The sequence below is a fragment of the Trichogramma pretiosum genome, unplaced genomic scaffold (genome assembly GCF_000599845.2).
Source record: "Trichogramma pretiosum strain Unisexual culture from Peru unplaced genomic scaffold, Tpre_2.0 scaffold45, whole genome shotgun sequence".
Taxonomy (NCBI): Eukaryota; Metazoa; Arthropoda; class Insecta; order Hymenoptera; family Trichogrammatidae; genus Trichogramma; species Trichogramma pretiosum.
The window spans coordinates 1113975-1139355 of record NW_019641665.1 but is presented as its reverse complement, the minus strand read 5'-3'; the positions used below and the strand labels follow the sequence as shown (position 1 = coordinate 1139355).

General features: G+C 40.8%; 3 protein-coding genes across 5 annotated transcripts in view; 1 reads left to right on the top strand and 2 right to left on the bottom strand.

Annotated features, from left to right (window-relative positions):
• Positions 1–19319, top strand: part of LOC106650515 (division abnormally delayed protein) — a 69497-nt gene extending 50178 nt beyond the window's left edge. Inside the window, exons 5-8 of the mRNA XM_014368553.2 lie at positions 6007–6272; positions 15107–15251; positions 16182–16383; positions 16857–19319. Coding sequence (XP_014224039.1) covers positions 6007–6272; positions 15107–15251; positions 16182–16383; positions 16857–16969 — 726 coding nt within the window. The 3' untranslated portion in view covers positions 16970–19319. The remainder of the gene's footprint in view (positions 1–6006; positions 6273–15106; positions 15252–16181; positions 16384–16856) is intronic.
• A 21-nt stretch (positions 19320–19340) lies between these two features.
• On the bottom strand, positions 19341–20747 carry LOC106650521 (chymotrypsin-1-like). The gene is made up of 4 exons (XM_014368566.2): positions 20647–20747; positions 20176–20498; positions 19836–20102; positions 19341–19768 (listed from the first exon to the last, which is right to left on the bottom strand). The coding sequence occupies exons 1-4, from the start codon at positions 20687–20689 to the stop codon at positions 19352–19354; spliced, it is 1050 nt and encodes a 349-aa protein (XP_014224052.1). The 5' UTR covers positions 20690–20747; the 3' UTR covers positions 19341–19351.
• A 230-nt stretch (positions 20748–20977) lies between these two features.
• LOC106657103 (thioredoxin reductase 1, mitochondrial-like) lies at positions 20978–25088 on the bottom strand. 3 transcript variants are annotated; one of them, XM_014378543.2, is made up of 8 exons: positions 24826–25088; positions 23084–23301; positions 22882–23012; positions 22576–22805; positions 22254–22468; positions 22005–22184; positions 21575–21933; positions 20978–21498 (listed from the first exon to the last, which is right to left on the bottom strand). In XM_014378543.2, the coding sequence occupies exons 1-8, from the start codon at positions 24836–24838 to the stop codon at positions 21369–21371; spliced, it is 1476 nt and encodes a 491-aa protein (XP_014234029.1). In that variant the 5' UTR covers positions 24839–25088; the 3' UTR covers positions 20978–21368. The 3 variants fall into 3 exon arrangements, with proteins under 3 accessions (XP_014234029.1, XP_014233941.1, XP_014234102.1); XM_014378455.2 differs by lacking the exon at positions 24826–25088 and adding an exon at positions 23832–24232; XM_014378616.2 differs by lacking the exon at positions 24826–25088 and adding an exon at positions 23729–23747.
• Between the last annotated feature and the right edge of the window lie 293 nt (positions 25089–25381).

The window sequence follows — 25381 nt, the reverse complement described above, 5'->3', positions numbered from 1 at the left end:
GTTGGCTTCTCCTTCGCAGGTATTACAAGACGCTCTTCTCTGGCTCTTGCAAAATGACGCTATTTAAAGAACGATTAAATTTAATCCGCTAAGCGAGTCGACTCGTCGCTTCCTCTCTGCGCTGCGGATCATCGATATATTTATTCTCAACAATCGACCGATCCAGCTTTCATTCACGACGCTTGTGTAATCGTGCCTCGGTGCATCGTAAAAACTATTCCTGCATGCGGAGCAGTACGGAGCGCCAATTATCAATGAGTCTGCGCCGCGCTGCGTGGGTGTTGATTTATCGCGTCGGTCATTATGTTCGCGCCGTGGATGCACTTTTCCGAACTCTGTACTCTGTTGGTATATATTTTCCACTTACTCGGCTTCGATCTCCTCGTGTAAATTAGCCCGAGAATTATAAACTTTCACGAGCGTCACTCAAGGATCTATAGATATTATATATAGAGTCTGCACGACCCTGCTTAGATGCCGCACTCGCTCGTGTATTTCCTTTTTATTGTAATGTATTTATTGGCGCTATATATTCGATTTGAATAATTCGGCTATTAATTTGTCGCGCAATTTATGTCTCTTTTCGGAGCCCCAAAGCTTCTCGGAAAATCCCGTACTTCCACACTTTATTATTGAACTATTAATCATGGGATGATTATGCCGAGTTTATATTATTATATATTCTCCTACGCGGAATAAAAAGTTTTTTTACGATTTTTTCCGGTTGCGGTGCCATTTCAGCTCCGGATTTATATTAACGAGTTACATTTTTTAGCATTTTAGTTGTGGTGTTATTAAAAAATAATCTCGCTGAGTTGTAGACAACTTCGATGTATAGTTGTGTACCTGTGTGCGGTTGTGTGTGTGTTTTACTGAAAGTACATTTTTTTCTGCTTGTATAAAGCGCGTAAAAGCTATTTTCGCAGCAGTTACGAGACGTTCTTGCGACTTTCCTTACCTGCGTGCGGCTTTAAATGTAATGAAAAAATGTTTTACCCGGTCCTATTTACGCGATTGCGCTTTTAGACTTCTTCTCCCTCCTTTTTTCATTATGGTAATATTTCGAATAAAAATCCATCTCGAGTCTCGCGTATATATGCGTATATTCTTTCAAAGAAATCCAACTTATCGATTCGCCGAATAGCCCGAGCGATAATGTACGCGTCTTAATTACGGACTACTTTGCTCTTCCTTTCATTGTCCTGTTCGCTCGCGCGGATTCGCGTATAATTCGTAATCAAAATTTTTTATTAATTATTCCGGCGCCGCATTGGATATATCAGCTCTCGACACACAAAAACTTTGAAAAATGAGACGATAGTCGGGATGATTTTGATCTTTGATTTAGGGGTAACTATGAGATGCGCAATTCGTCGGGGTTCATATGCCGGAATATTGAATAATTCAAATGAAGTAGGTCGTCGCACTTGGCTCGATTGTGTGCGTGCTAAAAATTCACGTTTGCACGCAGAGCTCTCGACTGTCTGTTAGTCGATCAATTTGCGCCCAGCATAGATGTATGTGTGCGTATAAGGCGCTTGAAAATTCTCCCTTCGCACGTGCGAAAGCCTCTAAATTGATTTTCCATGTTATTTTTGTTCGCTCGCAGGATTGCTCGATGGAAAAAAATAAGTTTAAATAATCGCGTGGAGTACGGTTGAGGCTTATTCTGCCGGAAAGAGCCATCTTATGGAGCTGCACTGGAATATCATAGTTAATCGAAACGATGGCCGCCGACACAGCCTGTCTCTGCGCTCGGTCGCTTTTCATTTGTCCTGGGACTTTCTCGGTAAGGCGCGAGTTGCATTTTTATTAATACACGCAGGCTGCATAACGGCGCTCGCGGCTGCACTTGGGCTATACGCGCGGCAACTCGATCCGCGGAGAAAAAAAAACGAGCTCTTACAAAGTCTGTGGTTGCAGCCGCGCCGTGTATTGCAGCCCAGCCTACACCGCAAGTGTTTTTAAGAAACTTATCGTTATTATGCAGACACATTCGCGCGCGTCGGCGCGCTTCTGTATTAAATTTATATATTTTATGAAATGAGGCGGATAATGGCTTATGCGCCGTGTGCCGCGCGGCTACGTATTCGGCAACGCGGAATTTTCTCGCATTTTTTCGGCCGCAGTTCGCGCCCCAGCTTCATATCCTCCGCGCGTGCGACGTGCGTACGGTGGCCGTAAAACGATACGACTGCAGCTGCAGATTATATTAATCTGTATAGGCGATAGAGCGGCGATTATGCAACGATATAATTCATGTGTGCGGTCGCGCACTCGCCGATTTTCCTTTCATTGGCGTAGAGCGACGAGCGCGCGCGACAATAGCTAGAAAATACGCAGAAGGCTCGGGCGATAAAATAGCGCTACGCGATCGCTGCTGCTTTGAAATAGTCGATGATATGCATGTACAGTCTCTCTCTCTCGGCGAAATACGGCGAAAAACGAAACAGATCGCGCAACGCAAATACGCGCCTCTATATGCACTGGAATAATTCGCACGATATATACACGATAAATACGTATAGAGGCATTGTTGGACAAATCAATCAATTACGTCGCGGCCGTGCCTGTATATATGTACTATATACTTACCAGTAGTAGTAGTACCAGAACTAGCATATCGTCGTGCATACATACATAAAGACAAAGCCGCGCGCGGCGTCTCTAAATCGAACGAAGACCCATACGCGGCTGGGGCTAACCAGCGACGTTCCCACGTCAACTTGAAACCCTTACTTTGCCGCCACGATGTAATGCGTAGTACGCGCAGCGAAGCCTGTTACGAGTTTCCGGCCACCCCGTAATTATTGAATCGAAGCCTCCGCGATTTCCGGGGGTTATTCTCTGCGAAGCTACGTAGCTCGTTCTCTCTCTCTCTCACTCTGAACTCGCAGTCTCGCTCTGACTTTAGCGCTACGGCTTCGCCGCGCTGCATTTCAATATTTATACGCGTATTTTTCTGAGAAATTTTTACGAGAAAATCTGTAGAGTTCCACGTCTTTATTGGAAATTCAGTCATTTCAATTGGCGCGATCGCGTTGCTCAATTTCGCGTCGTTTATCAAAAGTCATTTTCAGCCTAACTACCGACGAGCAAAAAATATAGTGAATATGAAAAATACCGCAGGTGCTTGGATTTGTCGCTCTGGCAGTAGCAGCTTCAGCAACAGTATAACCAACAACGGCCGCAGTATTAAAAGCTGATATGTTAATAAAGATTTACGACAGGATCAATATATTTTACGATTTAAACGCCATACACTCACACACCTATTTTCGCCTACATCTTAATATCGCAAAGCTGCCTCGATAACTCAAACGCGAGACTCGACCGAAACGCGTATATGAGCGCGTTCCGCTGTTATTCGGAGGAGTAAAAAAAATTCACGATGAAAATAAGTGCACGTAAAAGTGAGAGGGAGAGAGAGAGAGTATAAGGACGAAAGAGGGCCACTTGAGAGCAAGTACTGCGCGAGTACGTAAGCGCGCATATACAGATCAAAAGCTGCATCAAAGAGCGGAGTGAAGCTTCTGCGGGTGAATGAGTCCCGAGTGTTTTTCTTTTTTTTTTCTTTTCATTACACATGATGGTGTTCGACGTGGAGTGCGCGCTCGATGAATGTACAAGACTAGAAACAGCGACGATAGAAACGAGGAGAGAGACTCTAGCCGCGAGATTCGATGGATGAGTTTCTCATTCGTTGGATGAAAAATCGAGAGAGAAAAAATATTCCAAAGCTATACGATAAGACGATACTGCTTCATGATTCGAGAGAGGGTGACCCACGTACATATGTTCTCTTTATATTATGTATTATATTGTACAGCGCCGATGTAGCAGCATGTCGCACATAAAATGTACGCCAATCCAGATGATTTCATTGAAAACTTGTACATTTATAAATCGAAACACGTTTCTACCGCATCACGACAAATTAATTTTCGGCATACAAATCGCAAAATTAAATCCGACGTAAATTCAAGCATCTCGCAGCACTGCACACGCACACACTCGTGCTCGTGAGGTAAAACGTTGGCCATGGGAAACGATCAATTATTAGAAATAGCTTATACTAGATATCGCTTATTGCAACAATAGCGCGAGGCTGCATTTATTCAGCAGTTGAAATTTAACGTACATACGTACTCGACGCGGGGCTCGAGTGCAATGCCTCGATATCTGTACGACACACACACTTTATATGTATTATTATATACAGCAATGATCTCGCGTGCCGCTTCAAATGGCCGCAGCGCGTACAGCGCGAGATTATCGTTCGTTCACACCATCGCGCGTGCATTAATGGCCTTGCAAGCTCCGCGGCGGATTAATTTGTCGCTCGGCTTTTTTCTTATGTCGTTGCTGCGTCTCCCACACGATCTTTTTACGATAATACGCTGGAGCGTCGCACAAATTGTCAGAGGATTTAGGAAGCCGTAGACGCGATCCGTGCACGCCTTGATTGTCTGACATCTCTTTTATCGTTTTGTTTAGATATTGCGTCGAGTATATATAATACAAGTGAGTAATACACTTGCGAATCGGACAACCGGTTGAAAATCTCCAGTTGTCTCGAGTCTCGAAAGACTCCTACGCTTGGCCTCTATTTATACGAGTTTTATATGCGGCCCGAGTCGTCACGGCTTGGCAAAAATAATTTATTTTCCCTGCTGCCGATCGCTGCGAATTTGACTAAAAGCTCGTGCTCGCGTATTATATATTTAGCACCTACTCCGGCCCGAATAATATCGGAAAACGCATTCGATCTCGTACCAATTAGTGCGTTTAATGACTTTCCCTATCAGAGCTCATCGACGTACGTACTTTTTTATCTTCTATCTAACTCTCTGTCGTTTTCTCTTCTTGTTCGCAGCTCTCTTTCTCACGCGCATCTATACAGCAATTAATGAAGTAAAAATTTTACACACCAAAGAAAATGAATACAAATCGACAGATATTATGTAGTTGCTATAGTTAAGGCGCGTGATCAATTCGGTCTCAGCATTCAATCGATTGTAAATATATAAGTGTGACCTCTTACAGTGAGAAAACATAAATACTTATCCCATAAGAACGGTGATTTAGTACTATTATGGTTGGATTTTTATTTATTCGCTAATAATCTATACGCGTATATCATAATAGACGGCTATAACGCATCGGCTTTGCAATCGATTCTTATCGCAAGAACAAAAGACTATTAATATTTTCATTCAACAACGTAAATGCGATTGAAAAAGAATTGTAACGTCAACTGGCGAAAAATCACAAATTTCGCATCGTACCTAATCTCTAATTAAGACGGAATTCCTTCGGAGACCCTTTCGTACGCTACCGTGTGTCGTACAAATTCGCGCAGACCTCATCGAAGACATATTTTAGATGTCTTGATACGCAAGGCTCGATCAAAGTGTCATTCGTCTCTGCGTGAGATTTTCGGCGCGTCATCTTCTCTCGCATACGCTTAGTGTGAAGGGGACGCGCGTATACAGATGCCTTATCTCTCGTCGCTCAGCAGTTTTTTTTTCTCTCCAGGGCGGCGATTTTATGTCTTTATTACGGAAATTCGTGCGCGACTACATGTATAGTAGGTGGCTCTCGGGCGATTCGCGTGCGGCTTTTTTTTCGCGAACCGAGATTAAACACACGAGATTGCCCCGGTTGCATAGGAGATTTTCACTTGCCACTGGCATGAATGACATCCATATTCTTTGGAAAAATAAACGTTCGTACTTAAAGAAGAGCAAATATGCGTGGCTTACTCAAAGAAGTTCAAACAAGTCTCGTGTACGATAGTATCTCTGACTCTTACCTATGCCTTTTTCCAACTGCGAGTACACCTTTCTGCATTATCCGAATATGGATATAGCGCGCGCTGGATAAGCAAAAGTTTAATGTAGTCCGACGAACGTACACGGCACAGAGGCTGCGAATGAAAATTGAGAAAGTTCGTAATTGGAGATTAGCTTTTGTGTAACAGTGAATTTGCTTATATTTTTGCAGGTACGGCAGATCTGCGGCCGTCCAGAGTTCGAGAGCACGTCCACGCTGTCGATAAATTTGCCAACGTCGACGTCGACGTCGTCCTCGTCGAGCCCTCGGTCCAACGGCCAGCTGCTGGGCATACTGGTGAGCAGGCAATTACACGCGCAATTGGGCAACTTTTTGGCCAGCGTCTATCGATCGAGGACGTTCTACGGGACCCTGGCCGACACCATATGCGAGGATTACCCCGAACGGTCCTGCTGGAACGGCGAGCGAGTCGGAGAGTGAGTATACGTATTACGTAAAACAGAACGAGCCCCAATCGGATACTCTTTTATATAGAGGGAGTGCTCTAGAAGCAGTTGCATCTCCGAGTTGCGAGAGTTGGCGCTGCTGCACTCGCTGCGTCGATTTGATCATGCATAGTGTTATCGTCTCGCGTTACATTACTTGCTGCTGGCTACAGATGATGATGGTCGAAATGTAACCCAACACCTACACCTCACGGATATGCGAAAGGGTCCGCTCGCGCAACAACGACGACGACGACGGCCAAAGAAACGCGAGACAAAAAAGTCTCTGTGCGAGCGAGATTTTTTTCTTTCGAGCGGACTTGTAGCGACGATGACTCGTATGCCATTGTGTGGCGCGCATGCAGTGCAGAGGCTCGGGCGCGCTCGCTCGCAGTTCGATCGCAGTTTGTAATACTAGACGCGCGCGATACAGACCGACTTGTGCGGCTGCAGTAATGCACGAGCGACGAAAAACCGATTGAATATTTTGCGCTATTAAGCTCGTCGCGACGATGAACCGTCGGATAGCTTAGATTACGAGAGTCACGGTAGCGCTCGTAATTTGCCACTCTCGAGTGGAAGCTCGTGCAAGTGCGCCCCCGACCCCTCTCCACTCGTTCGCGTGCCAATTGGGTAATTAAACGGCGAAACGATCTCGCGAACGCGCGCAACGACCAAATTGTGCGTTTACCAGTCGTCGTCGTCGTCGTGCCAACATACTGTGTCAAGGATACAGTTTCGCATCTTGAGCTGCTGCTGCTGCTGCTGCTGCGAGCTCGCCAACGAAAATTAGAATGACGATTTCTATCTTTTGCGCGCTCGCGAGCTGCGTAGACGATATAGACGATACGTATACGCTATATAGATGTATACATAAAACGCGGAACGACCTACTTCATCGTCTCTGCTTCTTCTTTTTCGTTTTCTCGTTGGAATCGTAGCGAGCGTCGATCGATAGCTCGACTTTTATGTTCCGCGAGCTTGCGCCAGTCCATTTGGCTTGCGTAAAAATTATCATTTTTCGCTCTGCTTTTGTGCGCTATCACGCGACGATCATCAACAAGGGGCTTTGCTCGCGCGGAGAAAAAACAAGCCGTATACACGAGTGCGTATACGCGTCCTGCGAGTTTCGCTTTGTAAGCTGAAAATTTGCCTCTTCTTTTTTTACTTCCGACAAAGGTCCGGAACACACACGCGCGCGGTATGTACAGCTACTTCAAAAATCACAAAGTCTCGCAAGCTCCGCGCGCCATGCAGAAAAAAGAGAGGAGGAAGAAGAGTAGCGTCGACGATGACACACCCCTACGCACGTACAAATATGAAAGGGTACACCGTGCTGTACGGGGCTTTTCTCGTACGCCAGTTGTCGCGTAGTTGCACGGGAAATTAAAGTGCATCTCCATGTAGGCATGTTTGTGCAGCTACCCAGAGTAGATTCGTTAGCTTGATACATACACACACACACACACAGAAAAAAACAAGAAAGATTTTTCCTTTTTGCTTTGCGCCAAAAAAAAAAAGATGAGACGAGTAAAAAAAGCACGAAAACGCAAACAAGTGCGATGGGTAGATGTATATAAAGCTCCGTATTATGCATACATTTGATGAAATTATAATAATCTTGGAATGTTGATAATCCGATGATGGAGATGTCGAGCGAGAAAAAGAGAATTTCGTCGAGGCTCGAAGTAGCCGTATTACGCTCCTCTCGCTGGCTTTTTTCCTGCCTCTTTGGCTTTTGATCTTGCACGGGGAATGAATAATTCATATAGAGATTTGGCGCGAGAAAAGAGGAGCGATCAAACGTACAAACTGTACGTGCAGGTCGATTGTACGTTTGAATATTAAAACAAAGTGGCAACGCTTTAACTGGTTCTCCGCGATATTTGATGGAATATATTCATTTTTATTTCCTTACGAAACGATGATCGGTGAATCCATCGGACGTTTTACAGCGCGTCTCAATTAATCTTCTACGAGTCGCATTGGAAATTCATCTCGACAAAAAGCAGTAGCTATATGCTCGCGCTCGATCGTTGCGAGACCTTCGGCCGCGCGGTCTCGTTGCTGCTGCTACGCTGTCGGGCTGCAGTAGCGATTTGCGTGGGCGATGCAAAAGGAAAACGCTCGTCGCGCTTATATAGAACGCTATTTTATAGTCTAGAGTTTTGGCCCGCCGAAATGTCTGGCGCCGTTTCGTCGCGCTATATACTGTTTTTGCACGCGCAATGGACAGAGAGAGAGAGAGAGAGAGAAACTTTCCTCGTGCGAGGTCATAGCCCACAGACGCTCTGCAGTATCGCTAGTTGCGCGCTCTGTACGCGATTCCTGCGTATACATTGTTCACGTTAAATTGCTCGCGATTGATCGCCTCTGTGTATAACGCGCGGATTAATCCAAGTTAGCGGCATACCGCGCAATCAATGACTCACGTTCGCCCACTCGAATTCATCGATCACAGGCCCTAGGCTCGTATTTACACATTCGGACACTTTCTCCATTCATCGTATCGATTATGAGACCTGTCAAGATTTCTCGTCTTGGAATATATTTAAAGCCTTGCTAGCGAAGGAAAAGAAAAAGAGGCAAAAATTTGTTCTAAAGATCGGCCAAGTACTCTCGGGCGTTCATGTCTTAAGTGCTCGTGTCTTCATTCATCACTTCATTACCCGTCCTGCCGTTCCGTAGACAGATGTATACGGCATGCTCTACATATATTTAAATTAAGATGATTATTGCAACTTGTACGTATGTAGCATTAAAACTTAATGTTTTTATGAGTGCATAATCGTTGTTGTTACTCAAATGAGCTGTAATATAACTTGACTTATTATTGCATCAACGACCGAGAGCGACGAACCAGCTAACTCTATACGACTGTACGTTGCATTGCTTACCAAAACTCGATTAACTTAGGATTTTTTCTCCCTATCCTCCGAATGCACGTAAAATCTTCTTGCAGCTTTTGAGCTTTATTTGATCAATTTTCCACGAGTTAAAATTGATTTTTCGCATTTTTTTACTCCAGTGCCCGAGGCATCTTTTTCTTTTTGGTCTAGGAAATCTTTCTTTTCAATTTCGCATTGAATCAAGTGTCGTTAGAAATATTAAAAAATTGATAATGGCTCTGACGAAGAACCAGCAAGACAGACAGTTATATGCACTCGCGCAAATAGGAATTGCGGAGGTGCAAACGAGTTAGTTACGAAAGTAATAATCGCACCCGTAACTACGACAACTTAGCGACTCTGTCTATCTCTCGCCTCCTCCCTCTACAATACTTGTAAAACTCGTTAAATGATTAGATATAATTAATGCAGCTATTGCAGTGGCAGTCGCAGCCGCTGGCTCAGAGTTCGCTAATACACAGTTGCATAAATACAGGCGTAAAGCGTACCTACAATGACAACGCCACTGCACATAAGTACGCATGTGAATGGCCTCGGCAAAAAGCTCGCGAATTTATCATTTCGAGAACGAGTTTCCAATGCGGCGCTCGTGCTAATAACTCGGCGATTTTTCTAGCCGAGACGACAAGCAACCCGCGCTAATTGAAAACAATCGAGAGCTACACCCAACTCGCACGAGCTCTCGAGTGCCTCTACATATTATCGTCCCGAAGGGCAGCAGGAAACCAGCGAGTTAGCGCAGCTGTTGCGTAACGATCGTTTCCTCCGCTCCAGGGGGTGCGTTCGAGTGCCATTATACATACATTATTGTTCCCGCTATTTATGCGCGCGAGGTCTCGTTAAAAAAAATCCTCGCCTCTAATCAGCGCGCACGTTGTTGCGTCAACTTTTTTCTAGTCACACGAGATCAAGAGAAAGACACACTCATCGCCGCTAATATTCCCTCGACACATGGTCGTGATCGCCTATTAATTCCAAGGATTTGCATAATTTTTTTTCTCGCGCGAGACAGGTATGCAAGGAGTAGTCGCCTCGAGATAGAGGACAAAAAGAAGATGCGATTCGAATAACATTCGTGCGAAATTAACTTACTCATCCAAGTTCAAACGTACGGCTTTGATTGAAGTATCAAAGTGGATTTAGATATGCAAAGATAGAATATGAAAATGTATTAATTCGCTTATTAGAGGCATCTTGGCTTAAAATTAATTTTTCGACGAATATTGAGTGAAAAGTAAATCGATATTCTTCCTGCCTTAAATTGAAAACTCGTCACTCGGAAGTCGGAGCGTTCCTTGGAAAAAAATTAATAAAATCTGAATTATAAATATTCTAACATCGCGTTTAATTAAATTACTGCTTTATCTTTATTTTTTTTATTGAGCATAACCGCAGCAGCTGTCTCGAGAGAAAAGTCGGAATTTCCCCGTAAATATTATGAAAGTATATATGTGACGTAAGAAAACGTGCAGAAAATGTCGAGAAAAGTGGGACATGAATTTGATGCACGCGCGTGTATACGTCAGCTCACTCGCGATGACTTTACTATACACGTACTTCTATTATAATGTTTTTTTTTAACGGGCTCGTAATGTATCGATTAACTTAAACGCGATGAAAAAAGTTTGCTAGTTCACTTGGAAGATGTCTCAAAAAGCTCTATCCGCGTCGAGCCGAGGGCAATCTAGGAAACCAAGGACGGCAACAAAAAGCTCGTTTACTCGTATTTCATCCCTCGCGGAGTTTTGCCGTTGCTGATCGTCTCGCGTCCTTGAGCGAGTTTTCCGAACGACGCTTGTGTCCATTTACTGAACCGCACCATGCAGTCCTTGCCCTCTAGGCCAAGGTTCGCGCGATCCTGTCAAAATTCAGCTGGGAAAAATTTTTACACTCGAGAGCGTCGAGCTACACGACGTTTTGTCGGTCCAAGGGAGTCAATGTATCATACTTGCCAGCGGCGCCGGAGACGATTACTGAGCGCGATGACATAAGGCCTCGCTAGGAAAATTACGCGATCTTTCGATTTGATTTATTCACATGTGAGCATCTTTTCCAGCGCGAAGAATGCCGCGGCGAGTATCGTGCATGACAAATAAAAATTACTTGTCGCAAATGATCGCCAGTACGATTGAAATAACAAAACGAAAAACTCGTTTGCGCGTCGTCGATTGATTCCGCGCCGCGCCAAGCGTTGCATACATTAGAAATGCCACATCGGAAAAAAGCCGGAGAAAAGACCAGCTGCAATTCATAAAGACGTGGTTTTATTGACATGCTAAAATGTGTACTCTCCAAGCATGAATGCAGTATTCTTATTCGTTTTATGAAAGAGACTCGCTTTTTTTCTCTCTCTCAAAATAGACTCTTGCAAATAATTATAATAGGTATTCTAAGATATTATCGTGTCGATTGACGCTCGCATACAGTCTGACGGCCATTTGAATGGAGTCTGCAGCAGTATTATAAACTCATCCATTCGCGGCGTTGCAGCAATAAATATGGATTAATAATGAGTCGAGGTGTTGTCATTTCAGCGCATTTATCGAGCACGGCCCCGTACGCATACAAGTCGATTGTTATGTTAAAACATTATTTTAATAAGCACACGTATCGAGTGTGTATTATCGAGCTCTCGATTCTCCGTTGCTTACATTGTATAATAATGAAGAATCGGCGATGCAGCTTTGGGTGTGAGCAAAGAGCCAAAGACAAAAGATAGTCGATAATTCCGAAAAAAATGACCGTCCGTAGAATCATTACGCCTTTTTGCGCGAGTTCTATATCGATACTCCGAGATTGTATTACTCGTTTCGTCGATACTTGAGCCAGGCAGTGTCATCGCAGCGCAGTAAGATGATACAGTAAATAGTCAAAAACGCGCATATCAACGAAGGGTTTCAGCCAGCGATACGTCGACTAATTCTTCCTGAATATTTTCTCGGCCAACTTTCGTGGCTTTTGCTCTTGTTACATAGCCGTCACGCGATATTGCGATATGGACACGCACTTGAAAACACTCTGGCCGAGGCACATTTTTCAGGAACAAAAAATAATTATTTGCCAAGTGATTTCAGTTGAGTTGAAAGGCAGTATAAAGCTGCAAAAACAGTCGTCTGCATTTGCTCTGAAGTGGCCCTTTGGAAAGCCCAGCTACCCGAGCGTTCACCACGGCTTTTGTGAGCGATGTGTACCTTGTATAACGCAGAGCCCATTGTCCAAATCCTCGAGCGCACAATCGTGTGAATAATCTTTTAAAAGTGTTTTTCCTCCGCTCTAGCTTTTTTTTTGTAAGCTCGAGGAGACGCGTTAATTTTATGTCTTCGGCATGTGTTAACGACTAACGACAACATCAATCAACTTTTAAACTTTTGACGATTTTATTTCTCTTTCCTTTTCAATAAAATCGTCTTATCGACGCCTCGGGCATTTTTCTGTTTGCGCCATTACGTCGAATATAAACACATCGGGACGCCTGCGATTACCATAATTGCTCAGTTACGCGAGTAACACAACGGATATATATACTCATTTCTTTGGCAAAATAAAAAAACGTGTGCCGCGCGGCTAATAAATTACGCTCGGACACGTTCCAAATGAATGATTGATTTCTATTTCCATCCGTCCTGCGCATATTATAATATTAGAATCGCGAGACTTGAGCCGCAGAAAGTTGTTGCTGCTCCTTTTTCTTTTAATACGCGCCCAAGGATTAACGAGCGATTAATATTTATCGAATCTAATAAATCAACGCACGCGTCGACGAATATGTAAAGCTGCGATATTTTTCGCTTTATATATACGCGGTGTGCATAACGAGATTTATTGCAAATTGAAATAATGCTCCATTATCGATTCTGTTTATACATCTACCACAGAAGTTCAATCATTTTACCATTTTAATAATGCTCTGTCTCTTTCTCTCTCCCGCACACTGATTTATTTTCGATTATTTTATCAGTTTTCAGAGCGAGCGATACATATTCATCATGTGTACGGTTGAGCTTTTGAAAAGAAACGAAAAAAGACGACACGACTCGCATTCCTAACTCGTACTGCAGCAGCCGAAAGCCTGATTAATAGTTATGCGCTCGCGCGTCGTCGCGAAAATTCAAAGTCAAGTCATCGAGCGATGATCCGCCGCCGCCGCAATGCATCTGTTACGTAGATTAATAATCCCGCCCTGAGCGATTTTGCCGTGCGTTTGAAAAATGAACACAAGCACGTTGGCCGATGCAGCTCCGAAGCTCGCTTTTCTTACCTAGTCGTTCTTGCTCGCGTATCGGCCACAAATTAAAGCACACCGCGCGCGACTTTTTGTCTCGTTCGTCTTTAAAATTCCCGAGTCAAGGAGCGTGAGAAAGCAACTCCTTGAATGGAATTTTCATACGACAGAATCGTCGGGCTATTTTTCGAAGATCAATCCCGCTAGACAGCCGCAGACGTCGGCTTATCGATCGATTCCCTCCTATTTACGTCACTCTTTTGCGCCTAATTAATCCTCGAGTGTCATACTCGGTGCTTTTTTGCCTCCTACCATCACGGCAAATTGTCGGTTAACTTGCGACGGATGCTCTCTCGTCTGCCCGGAGAAATGGTCTTTTCTCGCAAGTCGTATAAGCCCGTAATAGTTGTTTCGTCGTAAGTTCATTTTTCCTCTCTACCTCGACTCGAAACTTTAATGATATTTTTTTCTACAACAGTGTCATCTTATTACTCGCGAGTGATTTTTCCATTAGTCGAGAATCCTTAGTAAAAATTTACTTGGAAAAGTTATATATCTATTTCTGCAATGAAAGGAACTGCCAATACGGAAGAAAGTTTCTTTTGGCGTCGAATTTTTTCGTCCATTGATTTATTGATACAAGCTCGCAACGACGCAGTCAGCAAACGAAAAAACTTTTCTAACGTCGTTTATACACATACGAAATTTGCATCAAAGTAATAAAATTTCACCAACTGATAAGCTCACAATTTCATGTCAGTCAGTTGTAGAAAATACATTATTTTGACGTACTAAGCACACATCGATGATTTAGCATAAAGCGAGCATTTTCCGGGGGCTGTGTTTGTATGCCCTTTTAGAAGCATAAAGCCAAAGCTCTCTCCAAATCTATTGTTAGAGTGAAGTTCAAGTGTCTTGGACAACCTCTAAAGCAGCTCCTTTTAATGCTTTTACATAACGTGCGTTTCGGCTTTCTTGACAATCTGCTTATACCCACGATGACGCTCTTGAATTTTCTCAATTGAAGACGATAAATAAACTTTTCAGCGAGATGATGTGTGTTTGTAAATATTTTTCGTCAAAATGTTTAAATTTTTAACCAAATTTTTATAAAAAGATCTGCATTTATTTTTGCATTCCATGTTCTCGACAGGATTTTTTTTAATATTTATAAAGTTGATTGTCGATTATCAGAATCGGATGTACACAGACTCATTAATTTTCGAATCTCGATTGACCTTTTCATTACAAAGATTTAACGTTATTTATTACAATAAATCTGAAAAATACTCTTATCGGGTTATAAATTTTAGCATCGGGCAGAGTGCATTACGCGATTTCACGCATCAATAGAGTTGTGAGAAAAGTATCGCTTGTGTTTATCGAATTACCTGCAAGAAATTGCGAATGAAATCAACCTGCTGTATAGCGCAATAAAAAACCAGAGAGAACACCTTAACACCCGGTGCATAAAAAATTTCGTAAAACAATCGCGGCTTTATGGTCCTGCAGAGAAAAATACATCCATATTGACGGTTTCATTGTAATAAGCTGGTAGCAAATTTTTATGTCTTTTCTCGCTGTTGCTGCGAGCACTTAAAAGACGCAGTGCAGCACCGACGGGCGCGCAAACGCCCGCGTGTTTGTTTTCTCGAAATAAATTTTTCATTTCTTCTTTTCTTCTATACTTGCAGATACGCCAAAACAGTGGTCGATTCGAGCCTGATATCGCAGAAATACAATCCGGAGTTTGCATTCATGACGTCTGCGTCGAGCAATAAAGGCTACAGTAATGACAATACGAGTGTCCTTATCGACCAACTGAGACACATCAATCAGGTGAGTCATTTTCACATGTGCCCATACTGGTGCGTGTGTGTAATATACCCAACACACGCCGGCGCAATATAGCATGTATCTATTGTTATTATAAATGATATATATTTTCGTGATGCATTTTCTACCCCGCGAGGCAATAAAACGTATGATTTACATTCTTTTGCGCGTATGCATTGCTCGGAGGTCTTTTTATCATCTCTTTTTTTTTCTTTCTCTCGCGTCTAAATGACCTCTGGCTAATCGAGACGTTTTTTTGGAAGCGCTCGTGGCTTGAAACGGTGAAAAATTCTTTTAAAAAATCATTACACCTGGAACGAGCGATCGTCATTATCATTCCCAAAGGTGCAGCGAGCAACACAAAAGCAATCTTTTAAATGCCGCGCGCACCGCGCGAGAACTCCAATTACGTGCTCGGGCACGATATCCGGGTTAATTATTCCCTAAACGATTGTGTAAACCTGAAGCGTCGAAGATGTCCTCCTTTATCGCTCAATTTCCATTCAGCATTGCAGTGTCTTTTTAATTTGTTGAATAACTAGACATGTTTGAAGGAAGAAAAAAAATATCAACAACTAAGATGATACCAAAACTCTTTTACACATTATATCTCCGTCAGGATCCATCGATACACGCGTAATACCCATACACTGGCGCTCGGAACTTGGCGAAAATCCTCACTAATCTTAGCCCGAAAGCTCTCTCTATTACTATACGTAGCAACGGCAGTAGAAGCTCTCGCTTATCCTTATATCCCCAGGTTATAGCATGTAATACTCATCTAGCTATATACAAAGGTAGCACAACATCAAAGCTTCGAAGGCTCGTTTACCAGCGATAAACCTTATAACGCTCCACCTCCAGTGTCTATGTATATAATCTTTCTCGTTTATCCTGATTAATGCAAACTTAACTCGGCGTTTAATTTTGCAGGTGGTGCAGTCGCAGCTAAGCATGGCCCCGGATCCCAGTGTGCTACTAGCCGACGAGGGCCTCGAAGGCTCGGGTAGCGGCGACAGTCCTATGTGGTCGAGGAAACCCGGTCACGAGCCGGACGATACCGAAGACGAGGAGGACGACGTCGGAGATGACGACGAAGAGGCCTCGGGTTCTGGAATGGGACCAACTAGGAATGGTGAGTGCTTGCACAGTTTTACAACTTTTTTATGGCTAGTATTTGAAAGTTTGTTTTTTCTCTCTCAACCCTTCCCTAAGCCGCGAGAGAGTCAAATACGTTGCAAAGCTAAAAATGACATTGACTTGAAAAGTTGAGAAATACCGGTTTTTTAAGCTTATTTCATAAGACTTTGATAAGTATAATGTAGAATTCGAGATGCAAAAGAGATGCAAAAATTATAGGCAAAAATTATATCATTTAATACTTTCTGCCTATGAAAATAAATTAAACTTTGGCATGCAGCTTCGGGTTCTAAAAGCTCATTTAAATGTGGTCCTTTTTTTGTGCGCGAGCCAATAATCCTTGGTCCTCGCTTTCAGGGCCAGGGCTGTTGATTTCAACGAGCCGCGTGATATATATTATTTATGCAGCTAAATCAGTAACTCGTAAAGTGCAATGCCTAATATTTGTAAAAAAATTGTTATTTTCAGACCGAATCTCACCAGATGACGACAGTGATTTGCCCGAAACTGGCGGCGGTGCTGCAGGAATCAGCGTCAGTCTCACCATAATATTGCTCACACTATCGTTGGGCGTAGTTTAACCACGTTTGGAAAAGTGATTGTTTATCGGATCAAAAAAACTATCGTGAAGAAAGAAAATTAAGAAAAGGGACAGTAGTCTGGAATCCCCTTTTGATATAAATACGAGAGACGCAAGGCTCGTGAATGACATAAAAAAATTGGAAATAGTAAAAGAGATGAAAAGAAGAAAAAATCGACGATGTACAGAGCATATGTGTATGTTATTATTATGCAGCTTCTATATACAAGTTTTGTATATAGTAATATTATATATACTATAGAGAACGATATTTATGTTCATTGTCTCGCGTGCGTGCGTGTGTGATTCTTTTCTCTCTTTTTTCGCCCTAATGGTTCTGGTCACTTAATCATACGTAATAACAAACTTTGATTGGGCGTGATTCGGAATGTCGTTGTTTAAGGTAACAAATACATGTGTATTATATATTTTATGTTTTGTATAAGGCGAGCGGATTTGCCAATATCAAGCTTTAACATTTGATTTATTACTTAGGTATTTTTTTATTTTATGTACACAATCGCAGTAGATATAAGTGTATCGGGAAGGAAATTGCCTGTACCGCCACGATCGACGTGCAAACATTGTAACACTGATTTGTATAAACACTTTTTTGAGTACGAAATTATAATTTATTTATGGTTATACGAAAATTTTTATTTAATTAATTTTTACAACTCTAACTCAGCTTTTTTGTATGTAATTGCCTATTATAAACGACTCAACGGCACAAAGTGATCGAAGTGTCCGCTCGTCTTGCATCGAATTTTGTACAGAAAAGAATTATGAACTGTATGATAATAAGCAAGATCTAGCGAGTATTATTATTTCAGGAGTTCATGAAAATGAAGCGCTGAAAAAAGCGACTTGATTATACGATGCTTGAATCAAGTAGTTGTATACTATCGCGTTCCGGGATATGCTAGAACTCGTTAACGCTTTTCGAAGTTCGATTAAAAGTGTTAGAGCTTTGCTTGCCATTAATCTTATTTTCCTCCGAGCGAGAAAATTTTCTTCAAAAAAACTTAACGAGCGATGACACGTGTATAATATTAATTGTACTACGAAAAAGCTTGACTTTTATTACTTGAGCACAAAAAATTTTCGTTAAAAAAACCATTTAAAGGAGATGAAAAGTAGATAGATGAGAAATTTTATATATAACAAGAGAATTTGGAATATGAACATGACTTTTTATCAAGTCTTTTACACTGTGCGAAAGATCACAATAAACTGAATTTCCTATAAGAATTATTTATAGTAGAAAAATGCAATGCTGGAAATTGTTCAAGCACTTTATATTATCATGTATTTTATTTAGATTTAGATAAATAATCGAACAATCAATTTACTTATTGAATCATTTATCCTTTTAAAAATAAGTCTATGTGTGCGATAAAACTGTGAAAAAAGACTAAAGAATAAAAAAAAGTTTATCATTGATACGCGAAGTCTGAAAAATAAATGGTTCATATGTGAACCTTTGAATTTCGATGGCAACACGTGCACCTGACTCGTTGATTTTTATGCATTGTATACATTTTCCATTTTAATTATTTTTTATGATTCAATTATCTTTTTTGTAGTGCCTTTGTCTGGTACATTTAATTTTGACTTTTTTGAAATTTACGTCGTAACTCATAATGTTCTATTATCTTCGATCTTTCCTAAATCAATTTATATTGTTTTGATTTTTGCTCTTTAGCTTGTAACAAGAATAGGATTACGTAGGCATTTGAAATTGACAAGAGTTTGAGGCGTCGAAAAGCATAACCATATAATTCAATTAATTATTTTTCGCTTCAAATTAGTAGAGTGCGTTCAATTTATTCTACCTCGATTAAACTTTAAAACGTGTGGGTGAATATGTAAGTATGCGAGCAAATGTAAGATTATGTATGAATAATGTGAAAGTAATGAATTCGGAAAGTACGGAGAATTGTAAATAAGAAAGTGTGTGATGTATTTATAAATGCAATTATAATATATGTAAATCATAGCATATAATTAAACATATTACAATTGATACTATTATCACTACTATAACTAACAAAAAGAATTAAAAATAAACCCGAATTTCGTGTAAAAATCTAAAGTGAATGTACATCCATATTGAGTAAAAATGAGAACTGCTTATGTTATACGAACAAGGCAATCAAAGTATGCGCAAATTATATAATATATGGTATATATTTGTTGATTTTGCAAAAAAAAAAAAACATTTCTGTATATGAGGATTGTTAGAAAAATGAAATTATAAGTGTACTTCGAAAGTGTGTGCTCCTCTTTCGATTATAGTGTATCCAACAGAGTAATTATTACCTAACAAGAATAAAAAAGCGCATAATGCAGATGAAATTTGTTTTCACTCGATAAAATACTTTCACGCTTTATGCTTGTTAGCAATGACCTTATCCATCCAATCGAAGAATGACTGAACTTTTAAACCCAGTTCGAACATTTTTTTCATTCTATCAGGATTTATTGGCGAATTAGGGGCATTGATAATTTCCGTTTCGATGCTCTCTTGTATCAAATTCAAGGCGAAATATCTTAATATTCGCTCTCTCGTGTACCAGCGAGGGACCTTCTCTAGAAGCTCGATCTTCTCGGGTGCAATGATCACGTGAGGATGTATGCTCTTGTCCTCTCGATAAAGTTCGCCCCTAATGTAAGGAATATAATGGGAAACTTTGGTGTAAATGTCCGGAAGTCCGTTGCCGCACCAAGTTCCTGACCCGCTGATTATTCCGATCAGCACAGATCTGTCTCCACTCGCTGCAGGTCCACCGCTGTCACCCTATAAAAAATTAGACTCAATTCATAATTAAGTTCATTTAAAGCATGTGTAAGATCGAGCTACTTACGACGCAGGTGCCACGCGTGCGGTTCACTCGGCCACATATGTGATTAATCGTGAGGTCGCAGATTTGATGACGCCTACTTTTGCAGCACTCCTCGCTGTCCAAAGCAAAGGACTTGGTTTTTCTCAACATCGGCGAGAGAAAGCCTTGGATACGCTTTGCGCTGCCATATCCACTGGTTATTATCGTGGCATTTTCTGGGGTTTCATCGTTTGGCCCGGGTAAATCAATCGGCAGGACTTTTTTGGAAAGCTCGACCCTTTTAGCTAGCTGCGAGAAGGAAAAACTATCAAAGCCACGGGTTTTTCATGGACCAAGTTAATGCACGGAAACGTTAACTTACACGAATGACGGCGATATCGTTGGGCATAAAAATTGGATCAGAATTTCTCACAAAGTCCTTGTGATAAGATATGCGTTCAACGGCGTAAGACTGACCAGAACCAAGGATTTTCTCGCCGACTTCGATCGATAGAGCAAAGTCGGACTTTCCTTCGTCGACGATCGGTTGGACGCAATGGGCCGCCGTTAATGCATGCCGGTCAGAAATCAAAACAGCACCACAGAAATGCGTTCGGTTAAGTTGGAACGATGCTTGGTAAGGAAATTCTGTGGTTTCGTTAACTCGTATGCCATTTAAGCTGCGCAATCGAGCAGCTTGATGAGCTATAGAAAAAAAATTCGAAAAGTTTGCCAATATATTCAAATTACTGTCAAATTAAAAAAATGAACCAATGAACTCAAAAGTTTACGTGTTTGAGCATATTGAAAATTTTATGTTTGTAATTGGATTAGCAACAAAATAACGACTTACCCGTGAAAAATCCAAATAAAAGTAAAATGAATAAGAAATTCATGCTTGCTAACCAATGTAAAGAGTACGAAAAAATGAACTATTGTAATCGTCGCAATAAACTCGACTATGTAATACATTATCTTGACGCTGTTATCGTAATCACGATTCTCTAAGCACTTCATATAGTATATTATCTGTAATATTGCCCGGAATTTCGATAGAAAAATGTATTTGATTCGATTTTTGAAAGTAAGGTGATATATTGCTAATCAGCTAATTTAAGTATACCTATTGAATAACGTTTTTCATGATGATATAGTTTTTGGGGTACTTGAAAACAAAGAACGAATTTCTCAAGATTAACAATGACATTTATTGCTTCGCAAATAGTTTATTATTCAAATAATAAAACCATAAAAATTTTTTTCTGGTGTCTACTTAAAAGTTTATAAAAAAATTTGTATTAGTGTTTTTATACTAACGTCAAAAATCACTTTTTGTTTTTAAAGTACATGAGCAAATGAAATTAGTAGTTAAGAGAAATCCTATACAAGAGGAAATATTTAGAAGAATAGTTACAAGGTGTTATAAATCACAAGCATCAGGTTTTCCAGATATTACATTATATACAAGTAGAATTGTGTAAAAAAAGCAAAATTAAATATGTGAACTGGAATAACTGTGTCAATCCTTCTCAACCACAGAAAGATGAAAACATTATTTAAAAGTTTAATGTATCTCTAACTGCAACAGCTTTGCGGTCTGGGATCAACTCCTGATCTCTTAGAGATTTGAACGCGAGTAAATTCTTCAGCCACTGTAGGATGGATACCAACTGTTGACTTGAGTTGTTTAAATGTCATGTTACATCTGAAAAAGTTTTAAATTTTATTAGTCTTTAAATAGCTAACTCAATTTTATATTATTTTAATTGCATTATTCATACTTCATGGCTGCAGCAAAACCTTGAATAACTTCACCAGCATGGGGTCCAACAAAGTGCATACCAAGAACTTTTTGATCTCCAGCACGTTCGCACACTACCTTCAAGTAGCAATTACTATTGTCTTTTTGTGGGATGAAGAATTCTGTGGGCTTGTAATAGGTGTGATAAACTTCAATATTATCTTCACCATGATGTTGAACAGCCTGTTCTTCACTAAGGCCAACACAGCCATATTCCAAAGGAGTGAATACAGTAGTTGCAACGTTTGTGTAATCCATCGTTTCAGTAGCATTGTTAAAGAGTCTTTTAGCCAAAAGTTTTCCAGCGTGAATAGCTACAGGTGTTAGTTCAGGTCGTTTCTATATTCATTAAAAAAATTTATGAGATCAAAGAAAATAATTATATTAACTAAAACATAATATTAACTTACATGCAAAACATCGCCAACAGCATAGATATGAGGGACGTTACTTTGTTCGTTATTTGCATCAATTTTTCCATCTTTAACTGTTTCTACACCAGCATTTTCTAATTTCAAATCTTTAGTCAAAGCATAACGACCAATAGCAAATAATACTGTGTCATACACATCTTTTTTAATTTGACCGTCCTAAAAAAAGTCACATTATTATACTGTCATTATATTCATGAAAATGTAATTTTAAATAGCAAAAATTACCTTATCAACATAATGCACAAGTAGACTTCCATCTTCCTGTTTCGTAATTGACTTAGGCTTAGCCTCATGAATGAAGTTAACACCTTGATTGACCATTTCATCGACAACAATTTTAACCATATCTTGATCAAAACCTCTAAGGACAATTGATCGCACCATAACAGTAGCATTGTATCCCAATCCATTCAAGAATCCAGCACATTCAAGACCAATATCTATAGTATGTGTTAAGAAAATATTGATAATGTTTTGTTTGAACATTTTTTAAAACTACTCATGTAAATTAAAAAATTATCTATTAAAATTTTAATTTTAAGGATACATCCAGCGCCAACGACCAATGTTTTTCCTGGAGCTTTACTCAAACTGAATAAATCATCACTAGTAATGCCATATTCTACAGCTCCTGGAATATCTGGGTAGTTGGGTCTACCACCAACTGCGATAAGTACATTTTTGGCAGTTACAACTTGTTCTTGACCATTTTTCATTAAACCGGCAATGGTGTGAGGATCCTTGAAATATCCTAAGGCATTGATATATTGAACATGCCTATGTAGAAGAAAAAATGTAATTAAATTTTTGTACAGTTAAAGTTATATTTTAATATAAAATTTCAATTAATTACTTAGTCCTAAGCTCAACTCGAGTGACCCAATTAACAGATTTAATGTGATTTTGAACACCCTGTGTCATAGCTTCCCAATCAATTTTGATTTTTTTTGGTTCTGGAATTTGCCATCCAAAAGCAGCTGCTTCCTAGAAAACAAATAATCATTAATTATGAGTCAATAATATGATTCAAAAGTGGATAAAAATTAATAACTTACATGAACAGCCTCTCCTAAGAGAGCAGCTTGATGCATGAGTTTTTTTGGAATGCAACCAACATTGACACAGGTACCTCCCAAACCCCATTTTGTTCCTTGAGGAGAGGGTGTGACATAATCAAATACAGCAACCTTAGCACCTAGCTCTGTTGCTTGCTTTGCTGCAGCCAAACCTCCCGAACCACCTCCCAATACAACCAAATCATATTCATATTGATCTGAAAAAATAAGAATTATATAATGAGAAAAAAATCTCGGCTCAGTCAATGAAAAAATATTTTAACAGATAAGTCATCGGCACGTGACATAAGATCTCGCAATGAGCATTTCTATGTTCACGGAAAAATAATGGCAGGAGCGCGAGTGGGAGCAATTCAGCATCGTGACAATTACGCCAAGAATTGAAGTCGTATAATCAGACCATATCGTCGACTCTCATCAACTGTACTTATATCTATAACCTAATGATGTATATTTCAAGCGGCTGCTAATGCATAATTCACAAAAACTCGTTACACGAGTAACGCACAAAAACGTATAAATAAATCGACATGTTAAATAATATATAAATATCGATTCATCGCTTGGCGCGAGAAATAAGAAAAACTATTTTATAGGTAAAAAATGTAATTGAAATATCATTACCCATGGTCATTTGCACAAACGGTAACTTGTAAATTTATTGAGCTTTTTTCGTGTAAAATCGGATAGTCTTGAATATAGAGGCGAATAATGTATAATTACTCACGGGAGGAGAAGTAAGCGGCGCACATAACCTGTCCAAATAACCAAGATTTGTTCATCGTTAACAAGTTTCGATGTGCTATCGAGGGGCTTGTTGCTGCGGATCCAACAATTAGGCGCGCGAGTTTCGTTGCTTCACGAAGCGACAGCATGATTGTGTATGAGGCAATACCGGTGTTCATAAACTTACAGTACTTACAGGTCACACAGGCTCAACGACAACTCGCGAGCAATTACAATATTTTGAATACTCTCTCGCGGATGATCCGGCCGCCTGTCATTCGGACAGTCGGTTGGCAAGTCGAGAAACGAACTTCTATAGATATGATTCTCGCGCACAAATATATCGGCAAATCATTGCAAAATCATTGCGCTTCATGCAAGTATGTATAAAGTGAGGCTCGGGCCGTGACAGTGCAGTCCGCTCGACTGCTGGACTTATCGCGATGATAGAGAGACTTTCGATTTGCACGGAAGCACCTGTAAGATTCGGGCCGAACTAGACAGTCGGTACAGCTGATTTTTAGTGGAGCGGCGTTACGAGCCGCGAACAATCTCTGATTCGAGTCATTTTTCAATAAATTTTCGCTCCCATGACTGCAGACGCTCACTGCTCCGTTTTTCAACCAAGGTCGTTTGCCCCGCCGAGCGATCGAAATCCGTCTTAGCTACGCGTTGATCGTAAGTTGGCGTAATACGCCTACGTACGCAGATATGCGCTTGCATAGCATCTCCATACGTACGATGTATGGGTACGAGCACAAATAAAAAAGTACCAAATATGACTATGAGTAATTTTTCGTTAGATATCGAAATAAATTGATTCTCGTTAATCATCGAAAGCATAGTCGAAACGGTTTGTTGAGTAGCTCGCGATGAGTTCGAATTACGATACAGAATCTGACAGTGTTGCGTTAATTTAATGAGCGGGTACACTCTCATAAACGGTGTGAAAAAAGCCAAGGCCGGGTCAAAATGGACGTAAATGCGAAACTTACCAACTGGCGGCATGGTGATAGACGTTGTACTTCTTCGATCAAAAGTATGAAAAATTCAAAAGCTCCTTGGAGTAGGCACGCGAAGGCACTCGTAAAACCACAAAAATGCTAAAAAGATAGTGACTGAGGCGTTGTCTGCCACGGACGACCAGTGAATGCCGCGCGGAGTACCGACTACGAGGAGAATCACTGCAAAGTCGAGGTTTCGAATAACCGTCGCTATTCGCAGGCTTTATAATGACAAGATATTATAGAGGTTGTACGGCCTAGGTGTTCTGGTACGCCACACATGTGTGTATATGTGTGTGTAAATAGCACGAACGATTCCCGCAGTCCCCTCCCAGCAGACCATGAGATTGTGTGGGGTTCTGCGATCGCGAAGCAACGCAACTGGCTGCAATGACTGGAAAACTGACGTCACTTTTGCAAAATTGCTGCAACTGTGCGACATTTTTAGTCACTTCGAATTTTCGAGTCCAATCGAAATTCTTCGGCATGATTTATGGTGAAGAGACGCATCTCGAATATTTCAGGCGTTTCGCACGATACCCGCTGA

Excerpts from the sequence above, each read along its gene's own strand:
- LOC106650521 (XM_014368566.2), bottom strand. The coding sequence starts at position 20,689 with ATGAATTTCTTATTCATTTTACTTTTATTTGGATTTTTCACGG. Across the intron at positions 20,103-20,175 it reads ACGATATCGCCGTCATTCGT|CTAGCTAAAAGGGTCGAGCT; the intron begins GTAAGTTAACGT and ends TCCTTCTCGCAG. Across the intron at positions 19,769-19,835 it reads GCACGCGTGGCACCTGCGTC|GGTGACAGCGGTGGACCTGC; the intron begins GTAAGTAGCTCG and ends AATTTTTTATAG.
- LOC106657103 (XM_014378455.2), bottom strand. The coding sequence starts at position 24,009 with ATGAACACCGGTATTGCCTCATACACAATCATGCTGTCGCTTCGTGAA. Across the intron at positions 23,013-23,083 it reads TCTTAGGAGAGGCTGTTCAT|GAAGCAGCTGCTTTTGGATG; the intron begins GTAAGTTATTAA and ends TTTGTTTTCTAG. Across the intron at positions 22,806-22,881 it reads CGAGTTGAGCTTAGGACTAA|GCATGTTCAATATATCAATG; the intron begins GTAATTAATTGA and ends TCTTCTACATAG.